The sequence below is a fragment of the Dendroctonus ponderosae genome, unplaced genomic scaffold (genome assembly GCF_020466585.1).
Source record: "Dendroctonus ponderosae isolate FM_Combo_2020 unplaced genomic scaffold, Dpon_F_20191213v2 Dpon_F_20191213_2, whole genome shotgun sequence".
NCBI classification, from domain to species: Eukaryota; Metazoa; Arthropoda; class Insecta; order Coleoptera; family Curculionidae; genus Dendroctonus; species Dendroctonus ponderosae.
In genome coordinates, this window is record NW_026018165.1 from 17,355,424 (window position 1) to 17,366,533 (window position 11,110).

General features: G+C 41.1%; 4 protein-coding genes across 7 annotated transcripts in view; 2 read left to right on the forward strand and 2 right to left on the reverse strand.

Moving 5' to 3' along the window:
- Nucleotides 1-543: 543 nt before the first annotated feature.
- LOC109536677 (sepiapterin reductase) lies at nucleotides 544-3,032 on the reverse strand. Of its 2 annotated transcripts, XM_048663496.1 has the most exons (4): nucleotides 2,811-2,986; nucleotides 2,208-2,453; nucleotides 1,658-2,127; nucleotides 544-1,529 (listed from the first exon to the last, which is right to left on the reverse strand). In XM_048663496.1, exon 4 carries the CDS (start codon nucleotides 1,509-1,511, stop codon nucleotides 702-704), a length of 810 nt encoding a protein of 269 aa, XP_048519453.1. In that variant the 5' UTR covers nucleotides 1,512-1,529; nucleotides 1,658-2,127; nucleotides 2,208-2,453; nucleotides 2,811-2,986; the 3' UTR covers nucleotides 544-701. The 2 variants fall into 2 exon arrangements, with proteins under 2 accessions (XP_048519453.1, XP_019758551.2); XM_019902992.2 differs by lacking the exon at nucleotides 1,658-2,127 and having other exon boundaries at nucleotides 2,836-3,032.
- A 98-nt stretch (nucleotides 3,033-3,130) lies between these two features.
- LOC109536672 (vacuolar protein sorting-associated protein 11 homolog) lies at nucleotides 3,131-8,119 on the forward strand. The gene is made up of 17 exons (XM_019902987.2): nucleotides 3,131-3,283; nucleotides 3,427-3,498; nucleotides 3,550-3,723; nucleotides 3,806-4,002; nucleotides 4,064-4,232; nucleotides 4,281-4,370; nucleotides 4,426-4,655; nucleotides 4,712-5,042; nucleotides 5,111-5,277; nucleotides 5,399-5,670; nucleotides 5,724-5,900; nucleotides 5,978-6,143; nucleotides 6,198-6,339; nucleotides 6,400-6,637; nucleotides 6,704-6,989; nucleotides 7,053-7,214; nucleotides 7,278-8,119. The coding sequence occupies exons 1-17, from the start codon at nucleotides 3,269-3,271 to the stop codon at nucleotides 7,522-7,524; spliced, it is 3,135 nt and encodes a 1,044-aa protein (XP_019758546.1). The 5' UTR covers nucleotides 3,131-3,268; the 3' UTR covers nucleotides 7,525-8,119.
- LOC109536678 (28S ribosomal protein S21, mitochondrial) lies at nucleotides 7,689-8,798 on the reverse strand. 2 transcript variants are annotated; one of them, XM_019902993.2, is made up of 2 exons: nucleotides 8,171-8,715; nucleotides 7,689-7,898 (listed from the first exon to the last, which is right to left on the reverse strand). In XM_019902993.2, the coding sequence occupies exons 1-2, from the start codon at nucleotides 8,315-8,317 to the stop codon at nucleotides 7,782-7,784; spliced, it is 264 nt and encodes an 87-aa protein (XP_019758552.1). In that variant the 5' UTR covers nucleotides 8,318-8,715; the 3' UTR covers nucleotides 7,689-7,781. The 2 variants fall into 2 exon arrangements, 1 of the variants encoding a protein (XP_019758552.1); XR_007280768.1 differs by lacking the exon at nucleotides 8,171-8,715 and adding an exon at nucleotides 8,736-8,798 and having other exon boundaries at nucleotides 7,814-7,898.
- Nucleotides 8,799-9,038: 240 nt separating this feature from the next.
- Nucleotides 9,039-11,110, forward strand: part of LOC109536676 — a 6,231-nt gene continuing 4,159 nt past the window's right edge. Inside the window, exons 1-2 of one of the 2 annotated variants that reach the window (XM_048663495.1) lie at nucleotides 9,039-9,191; nucleotides 9,233-10,502. In XM_048663495.1, coding sequence (XP_048519452.1) covers nucleotides 10,443-10,502 — 60 coding nt within the window. In that variant the 5' untranslated portion in view covers nucleotides 9,039-9,191; nucleotides 9,233-10,442. The remainder of the gene's footprint in view (nucleotides 9,192-9,232; nucleotides 10,503-11,110) is intronic. The other variant, XM_019902991.2, reaches the window with a different exon arrangement.

Genomic DNA, 11,110 nt, shown 5'->3' on the forward strand with positions numbered 1-11,110 from the left:
GAACGCGGGTTCTGATGAGAACAGTGTAAGCGTTCAAGCAACCCACTTCTGAAGATGCAAGCCACTCGTGCTTGCGAAACGTCAGGAAGAAATTCGACCGAACGGCGGCCTAAAAACCCATTAGTTCTTAGTTTGGTGAAAGTGTAGTTATAATTTAGCCGCCAGTGGGCGTTTGGACATTTGAGCTCCAAAAGCAATCTGAATAAGCTGATTTTCCCATTTTCGTAGAAAGAAGGGACATTGCAAACAACTTACTATCGCTCAAATGATCCTCCTCCTGTTCAAGATGGGTGGGATCTGGGGCGAACACACGAGTCGGACGGTTCAGGTGATGTCGCGGCCTGGGAATTTCCCTCATTTGAACGTTGATATCCAACTGCATTCGAACGTCCAGCACCATGAAGCCGACGGTAATCAGGAGGGGCAGCCGATAGCGGCAGTCCCAAGCCAGTTTCAGCAGGAAGAGCAACGGGCTAACGTGGCTCATTCTGCAATGAAACGCTCTGGACTCAGGGAATACGATTGGGCAGACAAACTATTTTCTTCTCAGAATAACTATATATTAGACCAATTTCCATTTAAGACATACATGTAGTGGTGAATAACGAGGCTTTGAACAACTACGTGCGCATAGGGTTGCAAGTACGGCGATAATCGCGGAAGTTACGCGACAGTGTTTGCCAAGTTCCAGGCAAGAAATCCTAGGTTCTATCATAAAAATCAATGGTTGTTCCATTTTGATAAGAGCCGCTGACCAAGATATTCAAAAGCTTCTCCACAGTTTGAGTGGGGGTGAGGACGCTGGTGTTCCTGACCTCAGTGAAAGACTTGCTCAGATCAGCGCACTCATCATTTTCGCAGATTGAGTTGAACATATCTGTTAGAACAGGACCTGGAGAGTAATTCAACACATTCAAACGGGAATTTTCCACTGCCACCGTTTTGAAGAACATTTCCTTAGCGGCTTTCCCAGCGGCGTACATACTCAGATTGATGATTGGTTTGCGTGCGACTAGCGACGTTATATTGACTATATACAGATGCCGGATGATATCCTGGAGTTTCAGTACAAAAGCACTGTTCAGCAGAATAGCAGAGTGCAAGTTCACATCGAAATGTTTTCTCCAGTCCTCCACATCGATCAGACGAGCGGTTTCTTTTATAGTCCCCAATTGGCCCGCGTTGTGGAAAAAGCATGTTGCTTCCACGTCCGATACATTAGCATTCTTTATGACATCATCCAAGAGATCATTGCATTTCTGCATATCGAGAGTGGCGAGGTCCGTCCTATAGGTGAGAACTGTTATTGTAGTAGGTTTAATTTTGGCAATTTTTGCCTTGGTTTCGTTCAGGCCCTCCTGGCTGCGGGCAATCAGAACAAAGATAGATTCCGGGTTTATTCGCCTGGCTAGCTCGATGGCAATCGTTTGTCCAATGCCCTTAGACGCTCCAGTGATAAATATTAGGGATTTTTTGGTCAAATCCATTCGTTCCACTGGGACGTCCTCCATATTCTTAGGTAGGATGTGCTGTGAAGAAAAGGGGCTTTATCTTCAGGTACCACGTAACTACTTAAAAATTAGAGCAGTCCCATCCGATAAGGATGTTACTAACATTCTCGAGCAACAATGGCAAGTGCTTTTGTCTGATAACTAACCTTTGATTCGTACTTGGATAGTAATCCACAAATAGTAGTTTGTCGACTTCTAAAGTTTCCTAATGCCCAATAACAAATAACAAGCTCTTGACCCAATGGTTAATGAATGGACAGTGAGAATCGTACACCGAGGAAAACACGAGCAAATCTAGGCGGTCCTCAGAGGAATAATAAGGTCGCGTCGATCAATATCACGAACATTCTCCAGGGGAAGGATATTGAAGGATGTCTTTTATGCAGCATTGTTGAAATCAGGCATTTTTTTGTAAAACTAGCCGATTTCGGTTGTAGATATCTTTGTAATTGATTCATCGATCACGTTTGTGTTGCCGAGAAAAAATCATAAAACCGACCACCGGTGGTATCCTTCAGCAATTTTCTTTTTGTTACAACGTTTACTTAGAGTTATTGCAATTGTGTGAGAACCAACTGCGCTAATTCTCTTATTGATWTACTCTTCTAATRATGGCCTGCAAAAGCGAMGAAAAGCACCCATTTCCTTTACATGCTCAGCCCTTCCAGTGTACATGAGAATAACAATTGCACTCACCTGTGGATTCTTCTAGCAAAAGTTGRTCGTACTTAATGAATTCGACCACTTCACCTTGATTCAGTGCYTGTCTCTGTGGTACAATGGTGCGCAGCAATAATGAATCCGATATCGGGTTTTCGAAAGAAATCTGAACCAGATCGGGTACCGTTTCTTCACAAAGSAGCTGTCGCATATAAGCTTCTTTTGTGGCTGTTAACTGTCGAAGCACGTTGGGATCGGACTTGATTTTCTTCAATTTCGATTCTAAAAACAAGCAGGTCGTCAGTTCAAAATAAGCATTTTTGCCGGTTTCAGTAATCGACATGGGGTCTTTGATTCTTATGGGTGGTTTGGGAAAACTAATCCTTTCTGGGTCTCATAGGTGATTTGGTATATGAACTTCATTAACTTAATTAGAAACATATGGAGGGGTCAAGGGCTTGAGTGTAAACATGGTGCTAATCCAGGCCATGTTGAGGTATGTATAGGCCTGCTGCCGTATGTAGCGAATAAGAAGCACTGGGGTTTAAGAATGTAGAATAGCACAAAAACAAGCGGTATGTTGAAAATATTGACCCAGAAAGAGGAAAAAAATGGGTTGACGGGTGGGTTATTTGTTACCTAAAAAGGTACATCTTGTACTTGCCTAAAGTAGCCAGATACTTTTCATGGTCTGGTAGCTTGCCAGCACTTTTTGGGGTGAAATTATCTTCGAATTTTGTTGTAAAATTATCTTCAGAAAGGTGTACCTTTGAATGACAACTTGTCCATGGGTCCATGTCAAAAACTGATCAAAACAAACTGGAACTAACCCAGCAACACAACAAAATCACAATACAAATCCTGAGAAATTATATGTGTCTCACTTCGTCTCGTTACTACCAAGCAAGGCGAGAGCAGGAAAGAATGAAGCGAGTGTAAACGCACAGAACATCTCCTCCTCCTCCCATCGGATGATCTGTCATCTAAGCGTCAGTTCCAGCTGATAATTGTTGATAGCTTAAGTCATGCCTTTAATGTTGATAAAACTTCAAATACAGTAAGGATATCTTTACAGGAAAACCCTTCAAAAGGAGTCAATGGCGTTTTTGGAGGTAAGTTTGTTTGCAGTAAACTAGTTTACTCTCAAATTCAAATTATTACCAAATTTGCTCCCAGTAGACCATAGCAACTGTATAGTACAAAGTGTAAAACATTGACAAACTTTTGTTTTAATTACCCAATGTTACCGTTCCAGTGGCGCAAGTTCCAGTTTTTCGACTTGAAGCCCAACTTGGAAGGTAGCCGACAACTAACCGAACTCTCCAAGGTATACCGTGTACCACTATAAACATTTTGCACTAATTACAGCCTTTTAAAGGAATGCAAAATAACATGCACATCAGCTGGGAACAACCACTTGGTGTTCGGCGACTCTTTGGGTCAAATTCACCTTGTATCCAGATCCTGGCATATCACCACCTTTCGTAGCTATGAAATATCGGTAGATTTATCGTTTCAGCTCCGGAATTCGCCCCTGCTGCTAACTATAGGGGTGAGTGCGCCACTAAATATTACTGCTTTCTTGTCCTGATTATGCCAAGCAAGTGCTAATCGGATTCCCTCTAATATTCCAGCACGATGAACCGGGCATAAATCCCTTAATCAAAGTATGGGATACTAGCAAGTTCGATAAGAATGGTGTGCCATTTTGTACAAGGGTAACGAGGGCCACAGCTGGGACTTATGCGGTTCAAGTGAGCACATTTACTGTGCATGACAACCTTCAGCTTATGGCTATTGGATTTGTGGACGGGTCTTTGCTGCTGTACAGGTCTGAAGTACATTAATATACGTTTTCAATAGCAACTGAAACCTGTTTTATGACACAAAAGGGGCGATGTGGCAAGAGACAGGAGTTCAAAGAAGCGACTTTTTAAGGATTTCAACAGCGAAATTACAGGTCTGGCCTTTAAAACATCGGCCAATCAAACCTATCTGTTCGTATGCACTTACCAGGCAGTAGTTGTTTATAATATTTCACACAAGGATAGAGAACAAAAGGTAGCAACAATGTTCTGAACACGTCATATTTTCAGGCAAATGTTTCAGTACCCATTAGACCAAATTGGATGCGTTAAACATTGCAGTGGATTAGCCGAATCAACGCAGGAGAGATTTTTCATGATAGCGCGAGCCAATGTGAGCATGAGCATGTTTCCACGTTTCCTCTAGTTTAAACCACATTCATTCATAGGCAATCTATTGTTATACACCGGATGGTCGAGGTCCCTGCTATGCCGTGGATGGCGAGAAAACCATGCTGGAATGGTTTAGGAGCTACCTGATTATAATATCAAAGAGCAATCGACCTGCCGCAATAGGCGCATCAGCCGAACAGGACAATTCCAAACAGGAAGATTTGTTAACTGTCTTGGATATCTTCAATCAGTTCATTGTCTATCAGTGCGTCATGCCCAACATCAGGTAGTTTTTACTCCTGTTAGTTGTGATAGATGTTAACGCATGTAATTACTTTGTAGGGCTGTTCTGTATGAATGGGGCTCTATTTTCATCTTGTGTCAAGACCACAAAATCTACCACTTGGATGAGAAGGACCTACAGTCCAAACTGTCGCTCCTTTTCAAGAAAAACCTGTATGATGTTGCAATTAGTATTGCGAAAAGCCAGCAGTATCACTTGGATGGGCTGGTCGATATTTTTAAACAGTATGGGGACCATTTGTGCGATAAGGGAGACTATGCGGGGGCCATAGACCAGTATACGAAAACAATAGGAAAATTGGAACCCAGCTATGTGATCAGGAAGTTTGTGGATTCACAACATTTGGAAAAATTGATTATGTATTTGCAGGTGAGGAGAAAAATATCAATTTTTCCCTTGATGTTCATTCTATAAAAAAACGTCTATTTCTATTGTAGGCTTTGCACAAACAGGGGCAAGCCACCGAAGACCATACAACTTTATTGCTCAATTGTTACACCAAACTGAACAATGCAGTGGGACAAACGGATAGTTTGAAAGAGTTTATTCACTCAAAGGAGGGCGATTTAAACTACGACGTGGACGTGGCTATTAAAGTTTGTAGGTAAATTATATAGGGCGATTACAGCGTGTTTAGTAAAAAAGCATTAATGTATAATAAATTTCGCCGCTATTCGTATCTTCGGAAAATTTCCAAACAGTGACTAAATATGTGATTTTCTTAGACAAGGAAGTCCAGCCGACGCTTTGATGTTAGCAAAAAAACACGAAAAACACGAGTGGTACATAAAAATTCAAATTGAAGACCATCAGAAGTACCGCGAAGTGTTGGACTACATCGGCAATTTGAACTTCGAAGAAGCCAGCCACTATACGAAAAAATACGGTCAAATTCTAGTGGAACATCTACCCTATGAGAGTACGCAGTTTCTGAAACGCTTATGCACCAATTACAAGCCGGAAAATAGTCCGATCGTTTCCGAAAATATGATGTCTGGTAGCTAAGTTGAGTAACTTATTTCAAACTTTATAAAACCCATTTCTTGGCAGGAAACTACGACGTTGTTCTCAAATCGGACCCAGAGGATTTCATTCATCTCTTCCTTAACAACTCCGAACGACTTGTGGAGTTTTTAGAGCACTTGATAACTGAAAACTGCATTTTGAGTCCTTCAGTTTACAGCACTTTGCTGGAACACTATTTGCATGTCTGGTCAAACACAGATGGTAAGTCCTCTGATACGTGCGCCTATTTCCTATTCGGATCATTAGGTTCATGGTTTAATTTAAAATTCGTATCGCAGGTGTGAGTGACAAACACAAGCTGTCCCGAAAAATCCTAGACTTGTTGCAAAACCCGGAGTTAAAACTGGACAAATCCCATGCCCTAGTCGTATGTAATATGCATTCGTTTAGTGAAGGGATTTTGTATATTTACGAGGAGCAAAAATTGTATCGGCAGATTCTGAGGTAGATCCACTTGGATATTGTTGATTTAGTGCTTTGAGAATCGGTTTTTTGCAGATATCACATTTCCAGAAACGACCCAAGCTCGGTGCTGGCATGCTGTGCGCGATTTGGCCATCAGGAACCCACCCTTTGGGTGCAAGCGCTATGGTCTTGTGTTAGGGACAGTAAACAGCCATCCATTGATCTCCTGAATGAAGTAATGCCCGCAATATATTATCGAAAACGTCGCTGATTAGTATGTGAATCACCATTTCAGGTCTTGACTGTGATCGCTAAAGAAAAACTGTTTTCTCCTCAACTGGTTATCGACGCTGTCGGTACAGGAAACGCGGAGATCACGTTAGGTCACATCAGGTCGTACATAATGAAAGAGTTGAAGCAAGAGATACAAAAAACTGAAGAAATGGCCAATTTGACCAGGAATTATCGAAAAGACTCTGAGAAACTGAAGAAGCATTTGGAGGAGCTCAAGGTTGGAGTGACTTCAATTCAAGGTATGATCTATTTGCAATCTAACCGACACAGAGAACTTTCAAAGTATGAACGTTTTTCATTAACAGGAGCAAGATGTGCAGCCTGCCACCATCCTCTGGAGCTCCCCACGATTCACTTTTTATGTAATCATAGCTTCCACCAGCACTGTTTCCAGAGCTTTTCAGACGATGAATCCGAGTGCCCGACGTGCCAACCAGAAAACAAAAACTTACTAGACCTTCTTAAAGCCAGAGATCATAACAAAGACATGCACGAAACGTTCCATTACCAGCTCGATAAGGCCCATGATGGATTTTCGATAGCGGCAGAATATTTTGGCCGAGGAGTGTTTACTAATTGCAATCGTTTAAGGTTGGTGCGAATGTAAAAATGCATATACTGCGGGCGATACATAAAATCCTTCACATGTTGCAGCGCTGAAATGATGGGTAAAAGTCTTTCGTTTGCCAAAAAAGCCGATACAAAACCGAATTCGAACTATGGCTATGTTGCTGAGGCACGGAAGCAGTCGGGGAGCGTTCGGAGCAAAACGCGTTATGATTCTACCTCGGATGCTAAAACGAAAGCGCAAAACAGGTACTAAACGTTCACACTATGAATACGGAGGATTCTGTATTGTACTGATTTAACAAATCGCAGATATAGTTCTTCGGTAACATCAACATCGTCGACACGTTCTGCCCCCGGGCTGGAGCAAACAGCTTATTCGTATAAAAGCACAGAGCCAGACCTCAAATCCAGAGTGTCTATGAACCCTTTTGAAGAGCCGAGCGATTACGATGAAAGCATGAACCCATTTTGCCAGGAATCAGACGAGCTCTTGGACAAAACCAACCCGTTTTCTGAGGATTACAATTGCGACAAGAATCTCAACCCTTTCAATTGAAGGTAGGTAAGGCGTTGAAAAGTGTAAATATGCGGGTTTACGCCGAGACCCATTTAAAATGTTTACTCCAGTTTTGTTAATCTTGTCTGGCTATCACATTGTATTTTTCCTGGATTTAGTCAGCTTGCAGATATGAGATATGAAGGCAGGTAAAAAAATAATTATACGTTTCAAATTTTCCATCGTTTACAAACAACTACAACCGATAGTTCTACTAGAGTTGCATTTTCCTCTATGTTCTTTAAATCGAGTGAGCCCTACAAGCATCCTGGAAAAGGATCGTTTCGGTTTTTCCTTAACACAAAGTTAATTTTCCTATTCATGTCTTCATTGTAAATGGCTTTGCACCTTTCAAAGTTTATCCTTCGTCTGAACTGGAAAAGAAATGTTCACTTTAGGCTGGGAAAAGGGTGATAGTGTGCGTGAAAACTTGTATGGAATTATTAATATAGATTATATAAGCAAACAGATAATGAAGTTGTCGCAAAACAGGCTTATAACGTGTGACACTGTGGAACACTTGAAGCTGCATGTAATTGCAATGCAAAATGACTTTGAATGTTAACTTATCTTAATAAATACAATTAGATAGATCTGGTGGATGATTGAGATTGGTCTCCGCAGATCTACCTCTTTCTATCCCTACCTCAAAAGGCCTCTCAAAGTATCTAGTCCGCCTGTATTGGTCAAGTATGTCCTCTTTCCCTAAGATCCTGTTTAGCACTCGGCAGGCAGCTTCAACATCGTTGTTTTGTACAAAGACTGTGCGAGCGATAAAACTGGCGTGTCGCATTATTACTACCCTTAAAATATGCGAATTTCGCAGAAAGTCTAATTTATCGAAAGTGAGGTTTAGTTTTGTGTCAACTTTAATTTCACAACTAGCGCATATAAGCCAACCTGACTCGTTGTTGCAAGTGAGTTTGAGGTTACGTTAAGCAAAGGAAACATCTAAAATTTTTTCAACATTAAATGGGCGGATTTATAGAAGATTAATTTATTGTTTTTGCCAAACGATTCGTGATTTGTGGATTTTCAGGGGCTAGGAGCAGTCCGACTAATTTATTTTTTTATTGTTTATTGCATTATTAGAAGATAGCACGTTAAAATGTTGGGTATGATCCTGGCCAAACCATTTAGCTCATATTTATTCAATCATACGAATGTTTATGTAGAAACAGTGAATATAATATAATAACTCTTATAGTTACCCGTTTTGGTATAGAAGTTTGTTTTGATTAGCAAAACCGCAAACTTAATTGCGCATGTCATTTAAACAACGAGTCAGGTTGGCTTATATGCGCTAGTTAATTTCACAGTTTATGTGCCCCCGTACGATCCCAATTTGGCAACGGTGAACGGTAGGCCTTCGCATTCGCTCAAAAAAATGTAAAATATTCCAGCACTCAAGCCGAGGTCTTCGACTGAAATCTAAGTGAATTTTTTGATAAGTTAACCACGACAGCTTTGGCTTACACCTGAATGTCACTCCTATTTGCTTCCATTGTCATCCAGTATGAAAAAAAAAATGTTTATTAAAATATGTCGGGTTTGTCGCACCGTAGTAAAATCGCGTAGTGTCCAGTATTAAGTGTTTGTCGAATTATTTAATGTTTCACTAATAATTGTAATTGCTTGATGAATGTGTTCAAAGTACAATGGGAAACGTAAGTAAAATTTATATATTTCTTACTTAGAATCAGCTTAGGGTTGTTCCAGGCGGGCGAATATGTTCCTCCCATAGGCGGCTATAGATGGGCTGATAATTTTGATAAATTGCTGTGTTCAAATTGCGAGAAGTATTTGTCGGTAGGACCGATTCTAACTAGTACTGATGGCCAGGTTAACATATGTGGCAGATGTGACGAGGGGGCCTTTCAAAGCCATGGTGAATTCTACCGGAACGTCCTTTACGAATCGATAGCCAAGTTTTTATTATTCCCGAGCAATTCGGGATGCATTTGCAAGACGCTTTGGAATTCGGTAACGATCCATGATCAGGATTGCCCTGAAAAAAGGATCGACTGTTTTGATCCAGATTGTCCGGCATTCGTCCGATGCGAAGAAGTGATTGCACATTTCCAGCATGTGCACCGCATCTACAAGGGCTACTCTTTCGACTTCTATTTGGGTGTTTTAAGCTCGGGTGTCCGGCTAATTGAAATCGACACGTACATATTTGTGTTCTCCTACGTTGTGCGTTTTAGTACGCTCTGGTTCAATATGTTCAACGTGAACTACGTGAACAAACAAACGCTTCACTTCAGATTGAAGACGTTGGATTCCCCAATGCGCCCTGATCTAGTCAATAATCGATACCGCATAAGGCTTTGGAATCAATTTCTCAATATGCTGTATACCGACGAAATGTACCATCTGAGTATTCCACTCACCTCGGCGTCTAGACCGCCCGACAGCTTTTATGTAGTTGAACTGATTATAGAAAACATCGGGATTGAAGATGCGGCTGTATGCCTCGAATGCGACCGAATGATGGTCGAAGAAAACTGCTGCATGTGCCACCGAGGGCACACATACTGTTTGGATTGCTATCAAGAAGCTGAGTTTTGTCCAGACTGCACCAATCTGAAGATGAAAAGCCTACGTAGCAACTGGATACTGGACGTTGAAGATGACGATGCAGCCTGGGATTATTAATCGGGAACTTTGCTAGAAGACAGCCTTTTAGGGTGCTTGTTTTATCCAAGTGATTTTTTAAACGTTTGTATTATTTTTATTGAACATTTTAAAATCGGTGAGCCTCAGCATTGTCAAATGCCTTAGAAATAACACTACCAATGGTCAATAGTGCAGCATTATTTTTAGCGTCAACAACGTCTTTTTTTTACAAATATGTGCTCGAGGAATTCTGCCAGTCTATGCCATTAAAGGAGCTTTAGTTTACGTTGTTGTGGCCGATGGCGAACTGTGAACCAAACAGTGCTTTGAACTGCTCGGAAGCCTTGTCCATGTTCCAGGTAAGCGCAAGTTTTCTCAATTATACCAATCAACAGTTGCAGAATTCTCATAAATTATCGATCCCTGGATTGATCGATCAATAACGCTCAAAATTCAACTTTATTTGCTGAGAGCAATTTTGGGGCGTTTGAATAATACCACCTAGATATAAGGCCTCAGTGAAAAAACCTCTAAGACTCATGACGTCAGACCATGTAGTCATGGATTTCTCCCGTAAGGAATGCATTGAGCTGTAGACAGGGGCGGATCCAGCTTCAAATTCAGGGGGGGGGGGTTATGTAGAAAAAATACAGTCTTCTGTTGTCTATGAATTTAGAAAAATTATCGTCGTTTTGTGCAAGAACGCTCGTTTTAACATCATTCCAAAGAGGCCTTTTTAGAAAGTGAACCATCGATAAGGGAATCTCGCAGTTTTCTCAAAAAATGCTTGAATTCAAGAAGTTTTAGATTTGTGTGTTTTTTTTTTAGTTGAAAAATCCACTTGAACATGACGCTGCTTTTTTCGAAGTTTTTCAAGAACCATTCGAGCCACAGAATTCGTTTTTACATCGTTGGATAGAGAATTGAAAAGTCGATTCAGTCGTAACAACGTGAGTGAGGAAATTCG